We start from the raw sequence: 23,484 nt of genomic DNA, 5'->3' as shown, positions 1-23,484 counted from the left end.
TGTTCTGTTCCTGCCCCTGCTCGCCATTGTTTGAAAACCCTTTGCATGTAACCCCTACCAACGCCTGTGCTCTGTAATCACCTGTAACCTATGGAAACTGAGTAGCCAATCAGTTAATGCCAACTGTAGCCAATCAATTAATGCCAACTGTAACCCATCAATTAATGCCAACTGTAGCCCATCAATTAATGCCAACTGTAGCTATGTGTCTTAACCTAATAAGGAGAGAATTCACCTGGAATGGGGCCCAGAATTTTGAAGCGTTAGCTCATCTGGGTCCACCAGCTCAATAAACCTGAGTTCTCCACCCCTGAGTGTGGTGCTTGGTTTCTCATGAGATCAATTTCTGCAACAAAACAATAGAGGTTCAAATGTATGAGGGAAAAACTGAAGGGCCAAAATAAGAAATAGATATTTTCATAATTATAGAAACTTCAATATCCCTCTAAACAATGCACATAGCTGTTAGAATAAAAACAAAGATATGGAATATCTGGATAACACCATTAACTGACAGGATTTAACTGAAATTTATACAGTACTTCACCAAACAACAGAGTAGAATACACATTCTTTTAAACATCCATGGAACATTCACCAAGATAGACCACATCCTGGGTCATAAAACAAACCTCAGCAATTCTAAAAGAATTAAAATAATACAGAATATGTCCCCTGATCATGATGGCAACAAACTGGAAATCAATAGCAGAATGATAATAGGAAGACATACAAACACTTGGACATTAAGCAACACAAATCTAAATAATCCATGGATGAAAAAAGAAGTCTCAAGGGGAATTAAAATTACACTGAACTGAATAAAAATAAAAATACAACATATCAAAATTCATGGGACATAGCAAAAGCAGAGCAGAAAGGGAAATTTTACAGCCATAAATGCTTATATGTCAAGAAACTAGAAAAAGAGAAAAACAAAACCAAAGCAAGCAGAAGGGGAATAATAAAGATAAGAGCAGAAATCAATGAAATTGAAAATAGAATAAGAGAGAAAACTGAACAAAAAAGTGGCTCTTTGAATAGATCCACAATCTTTTTAAAAATATTTATTTATTTTTTTATTGGCTGCATTGGGTCTTCGTTGCTGCACGCAGGCTTTCTGTAGTTGCGGTGAGCAGGGGCTACTCTTGGTTGCAGTGCATGGGCTTCTCATTGTGGCAGCTTCTCTTGTTGTGGAGCATGGGCTCTAGGCACTTGGGCTTCAGTAGTTGTGGCATGTGGGCTCAATAGTTGTGGCATGTGGGCTCTAGAGTGCAGGCCCAGTAGTTGTCCCTAGATCAACAATCTTGATAAACCTCTAGCAAGGGACTTCCCTGGTAACACAGTGGTTAAGAATCTGCCTGCCAATGCAGGGGACACGAGTTCGATCCCTGGTCTGGATCTGCCACAACTACTGAAGCCCACATGCCTAAAGCCTGTACTCTACAAGAGAAGCCACTGCACTGAGAAGCCCAAGCACCGCAACAAAGAGTAGCCTCTGCATGCTGCAACTAGAGAAAGTCTGTGTGCAGCAACAAAGACCCAATGCAGCAAAAAACAAACAAAAAAACCCCAAAAAAACCTCCAGCAAGACTGACAAAGGGAAAAAAAAAGAGAGAAGACACAAATTATCAACATCAAGCATGAAACAGTGGCCTCTACAGAGCCCACAGACCTTAAAAGGATGGTAAGAGAATAGGTCAAGCAACTCTACACACGTAAATTCAACAACTTAAATAAAATGGACCAATACCTAAAAAAAAAAAAAAAACTACTAAAATCACCCAGTAAAAAATAGATAACTGAGTTCCTAGTGTAAAAAATCCTTAAATAAATCTCTAGGTCTAGATGGCTTCAGTGGGCAATTCTACCAAACATTTAAATAAGATTTCATGTCAATTCTACATAAGCTTTTCAAACAAATACAAGAAAGCCTTTCCAACTCATTTTATGAGGCCAGTATTACTATAATACCAAAAACAAAACAAAACAAAAAAAGGAAAGGAAAAGAAAAAAAGACCATACTTTAAAAAAATCCATCATGAATATAGACACAAAACTCTTGAACAAAATATTAGCAAACAGAATCTAACTATATATAAAGAGAATTATGCACTATGACTAAGTGGTGTTCATTCTGGAAATGCAAGATTGGTTCACTATTTGGAACACAATTGATGGAATCTACCATATTAATAGGCTAACTAAGGAAAAAAGTCACGTGATAATATCAATTGATGCCCAAAAAGCACTTGACAAAATTCAACACTCATACAACACTCTCAGCAAGTTAGGAACAGAAGGAAATTATCTCAACCTGATGAGCATCTGTGAAAAACCTACAGCTAACATTATACTTATGGTAAAAGACTATTTTCCCCTCTAAAATTGGGAACAAAGCAAGGATGTCTGTTCTTACCACCCTTATGCATCATAGTACTAGAAATCATAGCCAGTACACAAATGCAAGAAAAGGAAACAAAAGGCATACATATTGAAAAGGAAGAAAATCCCTATTTGCAGATGACATGACTGTCCAGGCAGATAAATCTACAAAATTCTCAACGCATTGAGAAAATTCATCTCTCTCAATGAAGCTACAAAACCCCACACAACTTCTAGAATAAGACAGTTCAGTAAGGTTGCAAGATGCAAGATCAAGATATAAAAATGAACTATATTTCTATATACTAGCAATGAATATGCAGAAATAGAAATTAAAATACATTACCATTTGCAATTGCTCCAAAATACTTAGATATAAATTTAGCAAAACGTGTACAGAATCTGCTTTCCTATGTGCTTAAAACTACAAAACAGGGCTTCCCTGGTGGCGCAGTGGTTAAGAATCCACCTGCCAATGCAGGGGACATGGATTCCAGCCCTGATCCAGGAAGATCTCACATGACGAGGAGCAACTAAGCCTGGGCGCCACAACTACTGAGCCTGTGCTCTAGAGCCTGCGAGCCATAACTGTTGAGCCCATGTGCCACAACTATTGAAGCCTGCATGCCTAGAACCTGCACTCCACAAGAGAAGCCACTGCACTGAGAAGCCTGTGCACCGCAGTGAAGAGTAGCCCCCGGTCTCAGCAACTAGAGAAAGCCCATGCGTACCAACAAAGACCCAACACAGCCAATAAACAAATAAATAAATAAATTTATATTAAAAAAAGATATAAGAAATCCTAACCATAAAGGAAAAAATAACAGAATTGGCTACATTAAAATTAAAAAAAAAAACAAACTACAAAACGATGAAAGATGTAAAAGATCTAAACAAATGGAAAGTCATACCATGTTCATGGATTGGAGGACTCTACATGGTAAAGATATCAATTTTCCTAAATTGATCTATAGATTTAACACATTTCCTATCATAGTCCAGGTAAGATTTTTAACATACAGACAAATGCATTCTAAAATGTATATGGAAATGCAAAGGAAGTAACTAAAACAAGTTTTTTTAAAAAAAGAATAAAGTGGAAGGAAACACTCTACCCCATTTTAAGACTTTTTATATAGCTACAGATAACAAAAGTATGATAGGGACAAATGGATAAATACATTGAACAATGGAAGAAAAGAGAGAATCTAGAAATAGACCCACACAAGTATGCTCAAATGATTTCTGACAAAGGTGCAGAAGCATTTCAGTGGAGGAAGGATAGTTTTCAACAAATGGTGCTGGAATTAGTGAATAGCCATAAGTTAAAAAAAAAAAAATCCTTCAATCTAAACCTCACATCTTATATCAATACAAAAAACTTTAAATGGATCATAGATTTAAACCAAAAAGGTAAAACTGTAAAACTTTTAAGAGAAAAACATAGGAGAAAACCAAAGACCTAGGTCTTGGTGAAGAATTCTTAGAAATGACACTAAGGGACTTCCCTGGTGGTCCAATGGCTAAGATTCCAAGCTCCCAATGCAGGAGGCCCTGGTCAGGGAACTAGATCCCACATGCCACAACTAAAGATCCCGTGTGCCACAAGTCAGACCTGGTGCAGCCAAATAAATAAATATTAAAAAGAAATGACACTAAAAGCATGATCATAAAAGAAAAAAAAAAGATTACCGGACTTCACCAAAATTTAAAATTTTTGTCCTACAAAAGTCTCTCTTAAAGAAGATGAAACAACAAGCTACAGACTGGAGGAAAATATTTACAAGCTGTTCTAAACAAAGGACCTGTATCTAGAATATATAAAGAACTCTCAAAACTCAGCAATTTAAAAATAATCCAATTATAAAATGGGTAAAAACATGAACAGATATTTTGGCAAAGAGGGATGCATGGACAGCAGATAAGCACATGAAAAGATGGTCAACATCATTAGCCATTTGGGAAATATGAAACAAAACCTGCAAACAAAAACTGCAAAACAAAAACAGAAAATGCTACATACCTATTAGAAAAGTGAAAATAAAATCTAGTGACAATCCCAAATCCTGGCAAAAATGTGGAGAAATTGGGTGTCTTATATACGTTGTCGGTGAAAATGTAAAATAATACAGCACTTCTGGGAAATAGTTTGGCAGTTTTTTATAAAAATAAACATATACATACTTACCATACTACTCACCAATCACCACCAAGTGTCCACAGAAACTGATACACAAATATTCATAGCAACTTTGTTTGTAGTAGCTCCAAACTGGAAACATCCCGAATGTCCTTGTTAAACAAACTGGTACATCCACAGCAATAAAAAGGAACAAACTATTGATACATGTAACAACTTGGATGGAATTCAAGGGCATTATGCTGTGGGGGTAGGGAGGAGTCATTCTCAAAAAGTTACATACTGTACAATGCCATTTATTTAACTTCTTGAGATGGCAAAATTATAGTGACAAAGAACAGATTAGTGGACTTCCTAGGTGGCGCAGTGGTAAAGAATCCACCTGCCAATGCAGGGGACACGGGTTCGAGCCCTGCTCTGGGAAGATTCCACATGCCACGGAGCAGCTAAGCCCGTGTGCCACAACTATTGAGCCTGTGCTCTAGAGCCTGTGAGCCACAACTACTAAGCCCATGTGCCGCAACTACTGAAGCCCACGTGCCTAGGGCCCGTGCTCCACAACAAGAGAAGCCACTACAATGAGTACCACAGTGAAGAGTAGCCCCCGCTCTCAGCAACTAGAGAAAGCCGGTGTGCAGCAACAAAGACCCAATGCAGCCAATAAATAAATTTAAAAAAAAAAAAAAAAAAAAAGAACAGATTAGTGGTTTCCAGCCGTTAGGGATGGTAGTGGGAGGATGAGGGGGAGGGGGTGCAGTGCGTGATGAGACAGTAAATAGTACAAGTGTTCCTTTGTGGTGATGCGACACTTCTTCATATTGATCATGGTGGTGGTTACATGAATTTATACGTGACAAAACTGCACGCGCACAACACACACACATGTAAAAACTGGTGAAATCTGAATAAGGTCTGGAGTTTAATGGTAATGTACCAGTGTTGGTTTCTTAGTTTTGACAAATGTGCGATGGTAGTGTTAAGATGTTAACATTCAGGGAAACTGGATGAGGGGGTATACAAGTTTTCTGTACTGTCTTTGCACCTTTTCTGTAAATCTAACATTCCAACATTAAAAGGTTATTTTTTAAAAAAAGGAAAAAAAATTTAATGTGATTCCACTAAGCACCTTTAAAATTAGAAAATAGCTGGTAGGCAAGAGTGTGGGGAATACTCTTTATCACAGTAATTTCATTCTTAGTTTCATAACCAGAAGAAATAGATACTTATGTTCAAAAAGACATGCTCAAGAATGTTCATAGCAGCTTTATTCATAACAGCCAAAATTGAAAACAGTCCAAATATCTATTCACAGAATGAATAAATTGCAGTATACTTTTACAGCGTAATACTATACAACAGTATGAGCTACAACGTGCAACAATATAGATGAATTGCACAAACATAATGTTGAATCAAAAAGTTAGACATAAAAAACTACACATTATATATTACACCATTTATTTGCAGTTCAGAATCAGGCAGAAAGAATCTATGATGTCAGGATAATATGTTCCTGGGATGGTGGTATAGAGATGGGAAGAGGGCAGGCATGCATGAGGCTGTAGTGCTGGTGATTTTCCACTTCTTGATCTCTAGCTTTTGTGTGTGTGTGATCAGTGTGTGAAAAGTAACAGCTATACACATGATTTGTGCCCTTTTCTCTATGTCAATTATACTTCAATAAAAAGTTTACCAAAAAGCAAACACAAAGTGAGATACCACTACATACTCATTAAACAACCTAGAGTTAAAAGGACTAACAATATCAAGGGCTGGCAAGGATGTGGAGCAACTGAAAATTTCTTTTACAGCTAGTAAGAATATATATTAGCACAATCACTCTGGAAAAGTGTTTTGCAATATCTGTTAAAGCTAAATATATACACAGCACATGACCCAACAATTCCACCCAATTACCTACCCAACAGAAATGTGTACAAATGTGTACATATGTATTCTCCAAAGACAGGTACTAGAATGTTCATAACAGTGTTATCACAAAATGAAAATAATCCAAATGTCCTTCATTGCAGCTGGAGCCTAAGATCACTTACAGCTCAGAACTGTATAGACATTAACTTTCTTGTGGCATCCCTCAGTGAATGGGGAACAGGAGCCAGTGGATAAGTATTCCAGCCTCCTGTTCTCCCATCCTTCAGACAATTCTGGGAAGCATTATGTGTCCAATCTCAATAACATCTCAATCTCTCTAATATTGGCTTTTCCTTCTTAACTGTCTCTCTTCCCACTTCATCACTCCTGTCTCCTGGGATCATCCCCCCAGTAAACTACTGCATCCAAGTGTTTTTCCAGGGGAGCCCAAACTTCCACAATACAATACTATTTCATCTACACATAGTTCAAAAACAGACAGAACCTATCTATGGTGACAGAAGTCAGAAGAGCAGTTACCTAGTTGTGTAATGATTGGAGGGGGCATGAAGGTTTCTGGGGTACTGGTTCCGTATCCTGATCAGGGTGGTGCTTAAACAGGCATGTTCACTTTGCAAATCTTCACCAAACTGTATGCTTAAAATGTATGCATTTTATAGTATGTATGTATACTTTAATTCTAAAAATTAAAGAATGCAGGTGTTGAGGAGTAGGAGAGCTGCTTACTAAGTGGAGAGTGGGCTATGTAAGGGAAATTAGACTTAAAGGTATTGAAAGACAGGCTAATTGCAATGGGTACAGCCATCTTTTTGGGTACTGCTCTTTCTCTTTCATCCTTGGCATCAGACACAGGCAAATTATTGAGGGATTTGTAGGAGGCTGACATTGGGAGAGGACTGTGAAACATTACAGTGGAAGTAAAGGCATGGAAATTCATGTCAGGAAAGCACCTCCTTGAGACAGGCACAGGCATTACAACATTCCTCTAGGTGTGTTAAGTCACTTCTCCAGCCTTGCTTGGCATTCCTGCTGCCCTTTTCCAACACTGCCTCACTCGGGGCTAACCCTGCCCCACATCTTCCTTTCCCTTCTTCATTCATTCATTCATCCAACATAAATTTGTGTTTCAGATACTGTGTTAAGCACTTGGGATATATTAGTGAACAGTAATAGATGCGGTTCCTGCTCTCATTGAGTTCCACTCTAAAAGAAAAAATTATTAATCAAATAATCATACAAATTGATGAGTGTGACTGTAATCAGTGCTACAAAGAAGAGATTCCTGGTTCTATGAGAGCCTATAGGTCTACTCAGGAAAGGTAGGGAGGATCCCTGGAGTGACACTTGAGCTAAACTCTAAGGATGAATAGAAGTTAACTAGGGACAAATGGGCAAAGGTGGAAGAGGAGAGCACGGGGATTAAGAGGTCCAAAGAAAAGTCTGATATGGTTGGAAAAGGCAAAGTGTGGGAGCATATGGTAGAGAGGCTGGACAGATGGGCAAGGGAAGACCATCTTTGCCCATGTACACTGTGTTAAGAAATCCTGTCATTATTCTAAGGGCAAGTAAAGCCAGGGGGGTTTAAGCTGAGAAGTGCAATCATTATATGTGTGTTTTGAAAAGACTACCATGGTTGGTGTGCAGAGTGACTGGAAAAGGATCACAGTCGATGTGGGTATACAGGAGGGTACTGACTAAGCCAGGAGAAAGGTGATGGTAGCTTGGAATGGGATGGTGGCAATCAAGATGGAGAGAAAACAATTGAACAGATATTTAGGAGGCACATGAGCTTTAACGGTAGCTATTAAAATATGGTGTGTCATCTTTATTTCTGAAGAGAGCAAATATAATTATGTTTACATAAGCTAAATGCAAAAGCATACATAGTTAACCTTTGTTTCACTAGCACATTTCTTAGGCAAAAAGGGTGTATGGCCATGTTGCAAATGAATTATGCTTGGAATGTTCTAAGGAAAGAAAGATTGCCATAAAGTTGCCAAAAAAGGGAGCAGGTGGAGAACATGGCTAGGGAACCACCAACGAAGAAACACCCAAACAGCAGTGCAAGGGAGGCAAAATGAAAAACAAGTGTACAGAGGAAAGGCAGGAGGCTGCCATCTTGGTAGAGAAAGTTGAAAGAGGACTCCAGATACACCAAAGCTAAGACGAAGCTTCCCAAGGTCTGTAGAGATTTAGGGAAAATGAACCTTCAAGTCATTTGCATGAAGACTGCAGAATCCTTGAGAAAGTGAGGGACTCTGCTGGGAGTGTTAGTATTTTGAAGGAAAGATGTATATACTTACACTCAGATGGATGCTTAGGAGGACAAGACAGCACAGCTTCAGAGGAGTGCTGCCATGTGCCTGATCCCCAGCTGAGAGGGAGACAGTAGAGCCCTGAGTATGTACCCAGGTAGTTGCAGGGTCCCACCTGAAGGGATCAGGACTGTATGCCCAGTTATGAGGGAATGCAAACACTAAGGCTGTCCAAAAGTGTCATGAGAAAACAAAGGATGCTGCTAGACTTCCCCTGGGGGAGTAGATGCTGCCAAGGGCTGTTCCTCTGCCCAAGGCAGAGAGTTGGAACACCTCTAGCTGGAAAAAACAGTGAGGGTCAGTCCAAGATGGGGGACCTGGAAAGGGCAGTGCAGACCAACCACAGCATTTCCAGCAGTTATGCAATTTCCTGGCAACTAAACTGCAGTGACTTCCGCGACCTTGGGAATGACCTAGCTGCTGCTACCCAACAGCTTTTGTGAAGAGTGCATATAAAATTCTAGGGAAAGGACAGGTTTGGCTGGATGAGGAGACCAACAAAAATAACACACAGGTTCCAAGCAGGGACAGGAATTTTGTGGGTGAGGTTGGGCTTGCAGCTGGCTCTAACCAGCTATTTAGCAGACCACCTGGTCCACTACAAGCTCTCTGGTTAGGGTAATGTCTCCCAGCAAGACCAAGAGGGTATTTGAAGTATTACATTCCTATCTCTCTGGAGCAAGTATCCTTCAAGGCAGAGAAAAAACAGGCAAAAACAAACAAAAAACATCAGACATCAAGGGGTCCACTCCTAAGTCTGGATGGGAACTAGTAAAGCTGTTAACTAAGGACCAAGCTGGAAATCAGCAGGGTCACATTTCTCCCACCCCAAACATGGTCTCATAGCCACACCAGCAGTTCATTATTGTGGCTTGTGTGGGTGGGTCTGCAAAGCTGAGTCAATCTGTGTCATCAAACCCTTTCCTGATTAAGTCCTTTCGGGAGATACTCATTTTTCTTTAGGACATTTTTGTAATGGCACTGCCAGGTGCTTCTAATGAGTCACGCAGTCTCAAGGGTTGTGTAGTCGTACTATCCTGACAAAGAATAATTTTTACAAGATATTTGGAAAGTTTATGTTGTTTGAAGTGAAAGAAATGATTTAAAATAGGGGTTCTGAGTGCCTCAGGAGGAAAACAGGTGGAAGAGAATTTTTCTGTATTTTTCTTACATTTCTAAAGCCCAACCATTTAGCATGAAACAGCAGCATTTCAGCTCTTAGCCAGGCATTTTTCAACAATGTGCTTTTCCAATGATTATGTCTATGAACCACTCTAGTACTCAGTGGAGAGAATGGAAAGGAAAATGGTGAGGATATTTTCCCTCCTTTGTTGAAGTTTAAGAGAGTAGGTGCTGAGTACAAGGTTACTCTAGTTTAGAAATAGTTCTGTCATTTTCTGGGATTCAGGATGTGGGTTCAAATACACCATTCTCTCCCCTAAGGTCCGAAATCCATAGATGTTAACCAGATCACAGGTTGAAATACTGGCAAAATCATTAAGTAACCATGGGACTTTAAGCAAGATATTTAATCTCTCTGAAACCCTCTGAAACATAGCCAATTACCACTTTCACACACGTGTAACAGAATTGTGTGAAAATGAAGATTCTATATGTTAAAAGCTTGCCCAGCATCATGCTGGATGCATATAAAACTCTTTGTAAATGGTAATATCTGCCCTGAGCCTTGGGCCACCCAGCTGACAAGACAGGTTACCACTTACCTATCTTATTCTGCAAGAGGCATCACTAAATTAAGGTGTGAGCAATATGGACTAGGCCTGCAGGTGTAGATGTTCTCATGCTAGGAAAATCTTCAGTTTCGGGTCTAGGGATGTTCTAGGTAAAGTTCAATGTTCTAGGGAAGTCTTCAATGCTAGTACCTAGGGCCTGGAAGTATTTTCAATGAACTCAAGATATGAAACATCTGGGAAACAGTCACATTTGTTCACATAAGTTTGAATTAATAATCAGTATTTGTACTTGTTTAGAAACTACTCAGTATTCTCTAATACTATACTATCGAAGAAGACAGTCACATATTACGTGACTCTTTAAAAATAAAATTAAAATCCAATTCCTCTTTTTTTTTTTGGCTGTAAGGCTTGCAGGATCTTAGTTCCCCGACCAGGGGTTAAACCCAGGCCCCCAGCAGTAAAAGCCCAGAACCCTAACCACCGGACTGCCAGGGAATTCCCCACACTAAGCCACAGGGCTACCATCAATGCATGATGAAACATTTCCATCATCACATCAAGTTCCAGTGGACTGTGCAGCAGTTTTTTTATTCCCCACACACCTTGGGCTACAACTCCTTCCCAGTAACTGCTTCGTCATTTTTGGCACATTCCACATGACATGATCCCTTCTCTCTTCCTACTGTGTTTTGTAGTTCTAATTGAAGTGGTGGGGGAGGAGTCCCACTCTAGCTCACAACAGGGCTTTTAATTCTTCAACACTCTCTAAACAGGTCCTGCTTTTCTTAACTGGGGCTCTAAAATTTTTTTGATAAACTTGAAAGTTACTAATGCAACCACCTACTGTTTTGAGACTTTCTCCTTGATTTACTTTAATTCATTAGCATTAACTTGATTAATAAAAATTATTAGAATAACTTGGAACTTTCAAAACCCCTAATTTAGTCTCTTCTCTAAGCATTTGGAATTCTGTCATCCCAGTCAGGTAGACATCTATACCCAATCTTTTCTCTACACAATTTAACTGGCCAAAATTTTTATTTTATCCCTAAGGTCTTTCGAAATACTAAAAATTCTCCAAGTGTCCCTTATTAGCCAAATAAACACCATAGTATAAATACCTGTTCTCTGTGAGGTACAGCATTGATAAAGCAAGTGGGGTTCTTTAAAGTTACTTCCTATCCCCACTCTGCATATTATATACAACACTTACTCATCACTCTCATTTCTACGTGACATCTGTTTATTATTGTTAAAACTGGTTTCTGCAAGTAATCAGAGTATTACTTTTTCTCTGGTTCCTCTAAACTCAACCAAAATGTATTTCCTTGGTCAAGGTGATCTGAACTGGGATCCCAAAATTCAAACCCCACTTGACATTGGTGCAGTTGAATTTTCCTCATGTTAAATAAAAAGGTCAACTGTCAGTAGCTTTATGTAACTTTATGTGGCTAAGTCCTTCATTCTCCCAGACCACCAGTCAAAAAATTAGCCCATCAGTGGTCAGTCAGTACAGTCACAGGCCAGCCATGTGTTCTCAGAACAAAGCACATTTTTAAACTGATCTCTTTAAATATACAGCTATTTCCTATTCCCCAATTATTTTCCCAATACATCCCATCATTTCATCTGGGTTAACTTAAAAAGACTAGCACATAGCTTGTCACCTGCTTCTTTACTTTCTATATCATACCCCTGGGGCTTTGCATTCCCTGGCTACTTACTCTTTTGAAAATACTGCTAAATAAGGTGTCCAGTATATTCCCTTATGGACATTTTATGTCTACTGTATAGCTCCAACGATGGTTTTGTTCTATACATTTGTCTATCACATTTTCCATCCTCATCTGACTTCAGTTTATTCCCTTCCAATTTACCATAATCTTGTTCCTGTTTGCATTATTTCCCTTTTCTTTAACATCCAATTCCCTCTATAAAACAAGCGCTTTAAAACATGCATTGACTGGTACTAGTCTATTTATATTCCTTACAGGTTTCAGATGTTGGAATAACATCTGAACTGAAATCTAATGGGAACCCCCCTCAAGCATTCCCAATTTGTCATCCACTCCAGCTTGACATCATTAAGCTTGTTCCTTTCACTGGTGAGATAAAGGCAAATCAGAAAGTACCCTAAGGCAGTGAGATCTAAAGAACAGTTTACCAATTAAAAATTATGTACCATTAGAAATGTTTCAAAGAGATTTCTTTTCAATCATCCAACCTTCTTCTCTTGCTTTCCAACCTTTGTTGGAAACTGTGTTCTTAAAAGCTTCCAGGCTATTTTCTTAGATTCCATGGCACACTGAGAAACCCATTATTCTAAATTTTATATCCAAACAAATGCATCACTGTATTTTACTTTATTTTGAGCTTTCCACAGTTTCTTTAATACTTGGTTTCCTATGGAATTAAAAATAGACACTTTTATGCCTGGGCTAAGTTGGTCCAGTATTTTTAAATACTGATGGCTAACATAACCTTAAACAGATTTCATTAGCATTTAGTTTTAGAAAAGCATGTAGTTTATTTTCTTGTCATCAGTTATGTGCTAAAAGTGAGTTTGTGTAACATATGAGAACATATAAGATCAGAAAACAAGGCTGTTAAAAGTATTTTTGACCAAATTATCACACAAAAGCTACTTATATACTGTGGATCTGAAATCCAAGGGCAGTCATAGATCAGCTTTTCCCTTCTATTCTACTTCGTTATCTGTTACATAAAATGACTTATGAAATCTTTATAAATAGGACATGACTTCTGCCCATACCAGGTTTTATATAAATGCCTTTGAAACAGCAGCAACTTTCTGGGGAATCCAAGATTTGTGTGAGTGATAATAGCCCAAATTAACCATGTTTTTGTCCTGCTCTGCAGGAAAAACTGAAGTATAAAACATAAAAAAACTGGACCTTTCAGGACAAGGCAAGCATCACAAACCTGAAAGCTATTTAATAAGTCCATCCTTAGAAGTTTGGGTGCTAACTAGTACCGTGCCTAAAATCAGTTCATATGGATTGAATCAATTGAAAGTAAAATAAATGTGTAAAGTCTGTGTCCTCAGTTACCTAGGAAGGCACAGACTACAGAAGACCAGGAAATAAAGTCTCAGTAACACCGAGACATAGACTCAGAATCCATTTGATAACTGGGGTTATAAATAGCAATTAAAAGAACAAAAAGGAAGAAAAAACAGGTTTCATTTTCCAGTTTCACTTCTCCTTAAATCCTGACATGTTTGAGCCTCTTCTATTTAAGGATGAAACAAATCAGCACACGACAATAATAATAATAAATCTAAAAAAAGGTGCCAACTGGACCACAACGCATTGACAAAAAGGCTTAATGCAGTTCTCAAATTTTTTAAAACTTAGAATCTAAAAGCCATTTTCACAAAAGAATCTCTACTTCACACTAAAGTTTCTTGTCTCCTTAATTCAACATCCACCCCAATGAAACATAATTTGAGTAGTGTATGTTGGTATGCATAATAATTATGACTCAAAGGAAAATATATCTAGTACATTCTAGAGGTTTTTGTGGAGGCCGCTGTGAAACAAAGAATTTGAAGTAAACAATTATAAAATACAAAAATAAAAAACCAGGGTGTTTATTTTTTCTCCAAATTCCTGGTTTAATAAGGACTTGTTTATTTTGAGAAAAAAAGGTCCCAAACATCAAGCTGTTCACAAAAATAACCGACAGTTTCAACTTTAGAAAACAAATCTTAAGACTATTACACTAATTATTTTTCTAGAGGATGCATCTGACATGCCAACTCTCATTCACAAAAATACATTGTTACATTTGTGTTGAACAGCCCCACATAGCACTCATATGTGGGGTATAACACACATACCTCTAACTCAAAGCTGCTCTCAGGTGCTACTCAACTAATGAGATTGCCTTTGTAGTTAGGGAAGCAACTACTGAACTCATGTATGAATGGAAAGAACTGTACTCCCTGCATAACAAGAGATTATTTTGGAGACAGTTGATAAAAACCATACATCCTTTTTATTGTTAAGTCATAAAGAGGTATCAAAATTAAAAGCAAAAATTACAGGGTAAGACTTAACATAACTACTAGGAGCATCAAAGGAAGTGAAAATGGGACTAGGCGCAGGGCAATATGAATTAATGAACATGGGAAGGACAAGGATGGGAAGAACAGTGAGCATGTGCTGAAGATACTAGGGGAGAGGATCTGGTGAAAATTTTGATCTTAGACAAGCGCCTAGGTAAAGAAATAATGGGACAAGATTTCTAAACCCCACTATGTGCTTAAGAGTCATCCTCGCCATTGGCGCTGTCTCTGTCATCCTCTCCTTCCTCAGCCTCTTTTTCATCATCCTTGATCAACTCCAGCTGTGAGAAACAGACACAAATAGGATGGAGTTAGAGGCACTCCATGTGTCCCTGACCCCCCCTCCACCACCTCTTTCTTTCCTTTCCCGTGGTTTTCACCTGGTCATCCCCCCGGTCTTCATTATCATCATCATCCAGTAGGTCCCCCTCCTCAGCAGAGTCATCTGCACCCCCCTCAGACTCCATCTTCACATTAGTCTCATCCTTCTTCAGGGAGCTGCTGCTCTGCTCCTCTTCTGACTTATCATTCTTCATCTCTACTGGGGATGAGAAGGACAAGTCTGTCTAGGGGCAAGTAATGTCCACAGGATGTAGACCATCCCCACTAATGATCACAGAACTGCAGCACAAGGCTAACTCCTCCCGCACAAATGCCCTTCCCAATTCAAATTTCACAAGTATCACATTCAACTGCTTTATATCCCACTACTGCAACATATACTCTCAACTATCTTAGATAACTAACTCTACTTTATAACCCAACAAGCAATAGGACCATTTACCTCCTTGTTTGCTCTGTTCCTTTTCAATTTTTTCCAGGCTTTCCAGTAGAGAATCCACTTTTTGTTTTATCTGGGTCAACTCCTTCTTAATGGTTTGAAGGTCATCTCCTTTCACTTTAATACAAACAAAACCCTAGATTAGAATCAAATGTACCAGAAGCTACCAGTTAACCACACACACATTCCCCCACTAGACTATACGACGGTAATCAACATGAGGTCCTTAGAAAGAAATGGAGCCTGTACCAGACTATCCTAGCAATGAGGGCCACCGATCTTTTAGCTGGTAGCTGAAAACTGAATCTAATGTGCCTATTCCCTTAGCAACAGCATTCTTACTTTTTGTAGGTCTGCTGAAGACCTCAATTCTATTTTAAAAGCACTTTCTATACTGTTTTACCTGAACTCCCTAAAATCTAATGACTTTTTTCAAATTACCAAGGTTTTAAGGATAGAAGGCTGCCTAGAGTTTGGCCCCTTAATCACTATTTTCTCATCTTCCATTATTTTGATTATGCAAAGTTATTTTTATAAAACCTGAACATTAATTGCATTAATTTCCATATTTCAACATATAAGAAATATCAGAACCAAAAAACTGCAATAATACATACACTTTCCAGACTTAGAAGATGATCCTCGCTGTCCACTCTTTGAATTGAAGCCACTTTTGCCCCTTCGTGAAGTGTTTCCTGATACACGCTGGCGTTTCGAGGGCACTACAGCCCGAGCAATAGGAGGAGGAGGAGGAACACGTGCTGGGTAACTGTACATCCTATTGGATAAAAGGGAAACAGAACTGCTTCACAACTAAAATTAAAGTCAGGAAGATTTCAACAATGGTGTCCTTATAAAATGATAAATGATTGTCCATTGTCTTGCAATCATTTCTTTTTGCTAATAAGTTAATTTCATTCAAAAGGCCAGTTTATTCTTTGATATTTTTAATACTGCAGCTACTTTTCTTCCAGAAAATACTACACACACACACACCCAACGATATGGCTGGCTGCCTTAAACACTGGACATAAAAGGTTCCTGTGTACAATGCAAGTACTAATAGAACAGTACTTTTTTACAATGAGTGGTCTTTACCTTGATCTTATTCTTTTCACATTTACACTCAACAATCCATACAAGCCAAATAAAGTACTTACAAAAAGACTGCAATTAACCAGGTCTGCAAGCAGAGCTATTGTTAGCTAAATCCCTGATCTTTTCACCCACAGCATACAAGTCATTATCACTAGCTTGTAATATTAGGTTGAACCATATAAAATTACCAATATTAATCATTTTTGGTCTGCAGAAACAGGCATTTCATATGTGTAACCTGGATGTACATAACACTATCAATTCTAATAACATGTGGCATAAGCTCCACTCAAAGCTCCAACAGGACAGAGAATACTGTCTATCTTGTTCACTATTCACTAGTGCCTAAATCCACTGCCTAGCACACATTCAGCTTTCAAAAATCACTGACTGCTCAACCGCTGCTTCCACTGGATAAATATCCCAGTGATTGCTAAAGATATACCAAAGTGATGGCTTGGTACTGTTGCTTACATTTGTAAAGAAAAAAAATCAAAATACAACAAAAAGTTTCTTCCCACATGGACCTCAGTTCTAAAAAGTCTTTTTATTCCATGTTGTTATTTTTACAAAAGCCTATGGCAGCATAAGAAGCTAAGACATACCAGTAGGAAAAAAACTTATAACTCTAGTTCTGAACCTTTTTAGCTATTAACAACCCGCCAACTGTTGCTCTAACGTCAAAGCTTTGAAATTTTATAATTCAAAAAGATATCCAGTAACAGTAACTTTTTTTTAAGCTTTTTTTTTTGGTGTGGGGGGGTGGGGGTTGGGTGTGGACCATTTTTAAAGTCTTTAATGAATTTGTTACAATATCGCTTCTGTTTTATGTTTTGGATTTTTGGCGCAAGGCATGTGGAATCTTAGCTCCCCAACCAGGGATCAAACCCGCACCCCCTGCATTAGAAAGCAAAGCCTTACCACTGGACCGTCAGGGACATCCCCAACAGTAACTTTATTATCACTATTTCCTTCCATTTTTTTACGTAAAATTTTTCATTTCCTGGCCCCAAATTTCCCAAAGTATAATGACCCAAAAACTATAAAATTACTTTGTACAATTTCTGGGGGTAAAAAAGTGAGTTACTCACATCTTTAGGCATGAAAACAGCTGATGCCTCAGCCCTGTTGGATTCAGAGATCTAACCTCCCCCCTCCCCCTCCAACCCACTCTCTCACTGGCATCTCCAAACCAGTGAGCCAGCCATTCCAGATTCCCTACACTCCAGGGTACTGGAATTTCTTTTTGAACCACACCAGTTCATCTGACCAGGGTAAATCGCCATAGGAAAAATGAAGAAATACAGTGTATTTTCAATCCATGTAATGGCCTCAGGAACACAAATGGCAAACGCTCTAGTTCTCTGAAGAAAAATGTATTTTAAAAGATCAACTGATAATGCTTTTTAGTGCCACAGAACTTAACTGCTGCTTTAAAAAAAATGGGCTCTCAAAAAACTCACAGAGATTCCTCTATGGAAGTTTAAGTAGACTTTGTCTTATAAAATGCCAAAGTGCATCAAGTGGTTGAGAATCCACCTGCCAATGCAGGGGATATGGGCTCGATCCCTGGTCTGGGAAGATCCCACATGCTGAAGAGCAACTAAACCTGTGCGCTACAACTACTGAGCCTGCACTCTAGAGCTCATGAGCCACAACTACTGAGCCCACATGCCACAACTACTGAAGCCTGCATGCCTAGAGCCTGTGCTCCACAAGAGAAGCCACAGCAATAAGAAGCCCGTGTACCACAACAAAGAGTAGCCCCGCTCCCCTCGATTAGAGAAAGCCCATGCACAGCAACGAAGACCCAAAGCAGCCAATAAATAAACTGAAACAGCTGCTGATCTTCTAATGATAAAGCCCAAGTCATTAAAAACTCTTCATGAAAGTTTCATTATTACCAGAGGAACAAGCACTAAACACGAAGAGAATTAAGACTGCACCTGAATCACAAATCTGGACACTAAGTGTTGGTATAAAATATAGTCAGAATAAAAGGCAATTAAAATGCCATTTTAAAGAAATTAAAACATATCTGGAGACACATCAGCTAGCCAATAACATAAACAGATAAGACAAAAAAACCCTCTATCTTAATCTCCAAGCCAAAACATAAACATTACAAGGCATTTATTAAATGTCCAGGTTTTCAAAGGCAAGCTTCTCACTAGATGTGTTACTAGATGTAACACATAATGATCTTCAGCCTCAAAAACCCTGATTAATAATAATACATTTCAACCACTACTAAAGTATTGATACAAACAACTAGAATAAAGTATTAGTAAAAACCTATATTCTTCTGAATATGTTTATTTAATGTACCGTAACGGTTTCCAGTCTTAAAAACTGGATAGACAAAAAATAATTTTAGGCATATTAATTACCAAATTCTAGAAGCAAACTAATTTTCAGATATTGTTACCCACAAAAAATGTGAATAAAAAAGAAATGTCACAATATGAAATAATTCACAGGTGAGAGCAATCTAGTAAGATGACTCCCCACCAATAATACTGATTTATCAAAATCAGTTTAAACATGCATTCTTATTATGATTTCATTAAAGGGTTAGGAGATATTTCTTCTTCCACTTCATTATTTTTCATCTACAACAGAAAAATTTCAAGATGAAGTTTCTTCCTGATTATCTTTGATTTTCCTAGAAAAGGGGCCGATTTTATAGGGTACTATGTTTGGGGGTTTTAGAATGTCTGAGACTCTTTGAAATTGTCTGCTAAAATTCTGTGACTGCTCTAACTTAAAACAATCTACAACCTCTACAATTTCTATTGTAAGTTTCCCAATATATCATCCAGAGTAAACCTTCAGAACACAACCCTTATATAACATTAAAAGGACTTTACAAAATTTATTTATCTTTGGTCTTGTGTGGACCGAAGCATTATACTGCATGAGCAGAATATCAACTACTGATACTCAGGAATACCAGAATTTAAAAACCTGTTCAAGAATCAAGGCCTTTGGGACTTCCCTGGTGGTGCAGTGATTAAGACTCTGCGCTCCCAATGCAGGGGGCGGGGAGGGGGGAGCCTGAGTTCAATCCCTGGTCAGGGAACTAGATCCCACATGCATGCCACAACTAAGAGTTCGAACGCCGATGAGCCACAACTAAGACCCGCTGCAACCAAATTAAAAAACAACAAAAACAACTATATGTATATATATACACACACACACACACACATAAATCAAGGCCTTCAATAATTTGCATCTTTGAACATTATAAATGTTATTTCTGAATATTTCTTTCTCCCTTTTTATAAAACCGTCTGAGAAACCATATTTGAATGATTTAGGTAACTATTTTCCAATCTTCTTTTTAACACCACCAAAACTTTCACTGGACTGCATTGATGGTACAACCCCGAGTAGGCTTTATATCTCATCATTCTTTTTTAGTAATGAACACAATGAAATTATCTTAAATTTATTATCAAAGACTATGGTATACAATTCTTTTTAACATATAATACTTATTAAAAACAAAAAATGTTAAAAGTTCACCCTAATAATTTTGATAGTATATATTTCTTTAAATCTCAAAGCTTTATTTTACGAATGAGTAGACTACGGACTTTAATTTACGTAAGGGAAAAGTGGTGCTAAAAATGACTATGTGACATGTTTAATTCAAGTTTACATTAAAATGAAAATATGCAACTATGTTATGTCAAATACTGAACCTCAAAACCTGTTTTCATGGTGTAGTTGGAATTCATCCTGTTGAGCTTTAAAATAAACTAGTGAGATTCTTGTAATTTGTGTTTTATTTCTAAATTAAGAGACAATTTCTAATTGTTATTTGTAGGCACCCCTTCACAAACCTCGCCTTGAGGAGTCTGGGAGAAGCTAAACTGGATACAACTGTTAACATTTGTTTTGCTAATACAATTTACGGATGGAGTGCCAATTACCAAGGTAAATTTGCATAGCTGCACTTTATGGTTCTTAACTTTCTTCAAATTGCCCTTTATGGTACATTTAAGGATACAGATAATCTATACGACAGTTAAAATTAATAACAGCAAGTACTGCTCAACTAAATGACAAAAGGACTAAATGATAAACCAGTCTGCTATACAGGATTTATTCAATATATAGGGGCACCCTATCAAATTTTAACTAAATAATAATTTTTTTAACTAAAGAAAAAACAAAAACAAAAAAACCCCAGAAAACAGAGGTTATTAGTACCTCTGTAATGTTTAAGAACCTTGCCCAAAGAACAGTGATCAAGGTTGGGGAACCACCACATGCACTGCTACTTATAAAGAGCAGGAATCAGTAGTCTCTATATATGCAGAACCAATGGTAGCAATCAATAATTGATTCTGCAATCTTCTTTTGAAAAGAACTGTTGATATTAGTATTTAGAAACTTTTTGCAAATTCAAAGATACATTTGATTAAAAATTGTCCCACTGATTTGTTTACAAACAGCTTTGCAAGCGAGGGAAAAAATATTGAATGTATATACTCATTTTAAGATGCATCCAATCTCACAACTTAAAATATGAAAAGCTGCTTCTTAAAATTAAGCAACTGTATTTAGTTTTCTTGATGGATTCATTAGGAAGCTATGTTAACATAAAACTATATGTTTTATGGGAAGGCAATTTGAAAATTTACCTGAAAAAAAATAACCTGGGTGATAAGATGCAGATTGCTTTGAGTTCTAAATCAATCTTTTTAGAAACAGGACTGAAGCCAAGACAATATTAAGAAAAAACCTTTTTAATCCCTGGCTTTACTTCTGTTTATAAAACTTTCCATCCAGGCGGTAATCTTTTCAAGACTCCTCTAGTTCCAAAGAATTATACTATTACTCATTTGTCATGATGTCCTCCAAAACATCCCCAAATGTCACTTTGGATATTTCCAAAAGATAATGTCTTAAACTGTCAGTGTGGTCTAATTTTTATTTTTTAAAAAGCAGAAATTAAAAAGCAGTATTTATGAAAAATACTGTTTATAAACAGTAAGTTAAGAATATACAAGCCCATTCATTCCTACATTCTCATGTTATCAAGCCAGGTAAGAGTACACTCTTTTTTCACTTCACCTGCTACTGCCTACTTAACATCTCTCAAAGTGGATGCCTAATAAGGAGCTTAAATTAACATGTCCACAACTCATCTGTGATATTCACCCCTCACCCTGGTTCCTTCTGTGTTCTTTCCCCATCACTGTTTCTATAAATTCAAAGCCAAAACTTTTGGTGACAGCTTTGATTCCTCTCTCAGCCCTCACAAAGATCTGGAAGCAAATCTGTCTGCATTAACTTCAAAATTCAACTACTTCTCACCACTCCCACCCCCACCTCCTTGGTCATTCTCCAAATGATTGTTTGTTTAGATAATTCCATCAGCCACTTACCTATTTTCAGAATAATCTTGCTAATCATTCACAGCATAAACTAAAGATACACAACATGTTAACATGCTCTATATGATGTGTTCAACCCATCCATCTTCTCTGAGACCATCTATTTTCCACTAGTAACCCTGGTGCACAAAACAATGCCTCATAATAAGATCTTAACAAATATTTGTTCAGAAAATAAGTGACTTTCCTTAAACTGGCCTCTAGGAAAGAATTTATCACAAGTCACATTATCAACAACAGATAATAAACCAATCCTACTCATTAAACTGAAAGCCAGTAGGATTAGTCTGCCTTTTTTCTAGCTTTATAAAGACTATTGGGAAAGTTTTTCCCTAAGAAAATCAGACAAAAGTTGAATAATAAACTACCACAAAACAGAATCCTTTTTCAAGCTATTCATTACAAAATAAAAGTCAGATCTTTTGCCTATAATGTATGTAATTTGAGACTATTATGCCATGCTTGCTGCAAGGAATTCACAAGGACAATTTTCCATAGATGAGTTTCTCCTGCTATTTTACTTTTTTGTACCCTATTAATCTCTTCCCCTTGCTGAACTCCAGTAATCTCACAGTAATAACACATTTATCACTGTAAAGTAATAAAGGTCTTGGGAAAAAAAGTTTATCCACCTAAACAAGTCAAATTCTTTACCAAAGTATAGTCTTATCCTATTTATCAAAAGGATATCTCCTCTTTCTTTAAAAAATAACAGCTTCCTGGATATTCTTTCAACATTCCCATCAGCTTTGTTCCAAAACTACAGCCTGGGTTCTCTAACTTCCTGGAGAGCAGTCTTTAGTCATTATATTTCTCATACTAAACACTACTCAAAATTTGTTCAACCCAGGTAGGACTAATTTTGTAGCACTCTAGACCTGCACTGTCCAAGTAAGTAGTGACTAGCCACATTTGGCTATTTAAAACAAATTTAAAATTCAGTTCTGCAGTCACGTTAGCCACATTTTCCATATGTGGAAGTCCACCACACCAACAGTGCACATAAAGAATACTGACATCATCACACAAAGTTCTACTGGACAGTGCTGTTCTAATTTGTTCCTTCCAGACATCTACCTACGCCTACATGTAATTTCCAAAGAGAGCCTATAATTCTATAATTTTTAAAGTCTATAACAGAAACATAATAAACTTAGCTAAATGTTCTCAGTATAAATTGATAGCTACACATCTCCTATAATCACAAAGCAAAATGGTGAAACTATAAAAAGAAAAACCTAAAAAGAGTAATAAACTCTGAAAATGTAATATCAGATACTGTATCCAGAGACTTATATCTAGAATGTATGACAAAGCTTTACCCAACATAAAACTGGGCAAAGGATCTGAACACATTTCTCCAGAGATAAACAGCCAATTAACACATGAAAACTCAACATCAGCTTCTAAGAAACTACAAATCAAAATCACAATGGGATAATCCTCACACTAGAACACTAGAATAGTTTAAATAACAAAGATGCATAATAAAACAACTGTTGGCAAGGATGTGGAGAAATTAAAACCCTCATAACATGGCCAATGGGAAGGTAAAATGGTACAGCTGCTTCGGAAGACAGTATGGCAGTTCTCCCCAAAGTTAAACACTGAATTGTAGTAAGACTCAGCAATTCTACTCCTAGGTCATACCCAAGAGAAATGAAAACATGTCCA

At 37.5% G+C, this 23,484-nt stretch overlaps 1 protein-coding gene and 1 long non-coding RNA gene across 15 annotated transcripts in view; one reads left to right on the top strand and one right to left on the bottom strand.

Moving 5' to 3' along the window:
* LOC130844924 (uncharacterized) overlaps nucleotides 1–23,484 on the top strand; it is a 52,657-nt gene that overhangs the window by 16,633 nt on the left and 12,540 nt on the right. The window contains exon 2 of the long non-coding RNA XR_009051268.1: nucleotides 20,235–20,344. This is a non-coding gene — a long non-coding RNA (uncharacterized LOC130844924). The remainder of the gene's footprint in view (nucleotides 1–20,234; nucleotides 20,345–23,484) is intronic.
* The window catches only part of HNRNPC (heterogeneous nuclear ribonucleoprotein C), a 42,908-nt gene continuing 33,470 nt past the window's right edge, over nucleotides 14,047–23,484 (bottom strand). For 10 of the 14 annotated variants that reach the window (XM_057721301.1, XM_057721294.1, XM_057721290.1 and 7 more), the window contains 4 exons: nucleotides 15,919–16,079; nucleotides 15,305–15,418; nucleotides 14,901–15,061; nucleotides 14,047–14,801 (listed from right to left, as the gene is read on the bottom strand). In XM_057721301.1, coding sequence (XP_057577284.1) covers nucleotides 14,718–14,801; nucleotides 14,901–15,061; nucleotides 15,305–15,418; nucleotides 15,919–16,079 — 520 coding nt within the window. In that variant the 3' untranslated portion in view covers nucleotides 14,047–14,717. Of the gene's footprint in view, nucleotides 15,062–15,304; nucleotides 15,419–15,918; nucleotides 16,080–23,484 lie in introns of all 14 variants that reach the window. The other 4 variants (XM_057721297.1, XM_057721302.1, XM_057721298.1 and 1 more) reach the window with 2 other exon arrangements.

The sequence above is a fragment of the Hippopotamus amphibius genome, chromosome 2, assembly GCF_030028045.1.
Source record: "Hippopotamus amphibius kiboko isolate mHipAmp2 chromosome 2, mHipAmp2.hap2, whole genome shotgun sequence".
In the NCBI taxonomy this organism is placed as follows: Eukaryota; Metazoa; Chordata; class Mammalia; order Artiodactyla; family Hippopotamidae; genus Hippopotamus; species Hippopotamus amphibius.
Note: the sequence above shows the minus strand (reverse complement) of the source record. Positions and strands in the feature narration are given on the sequence as shown.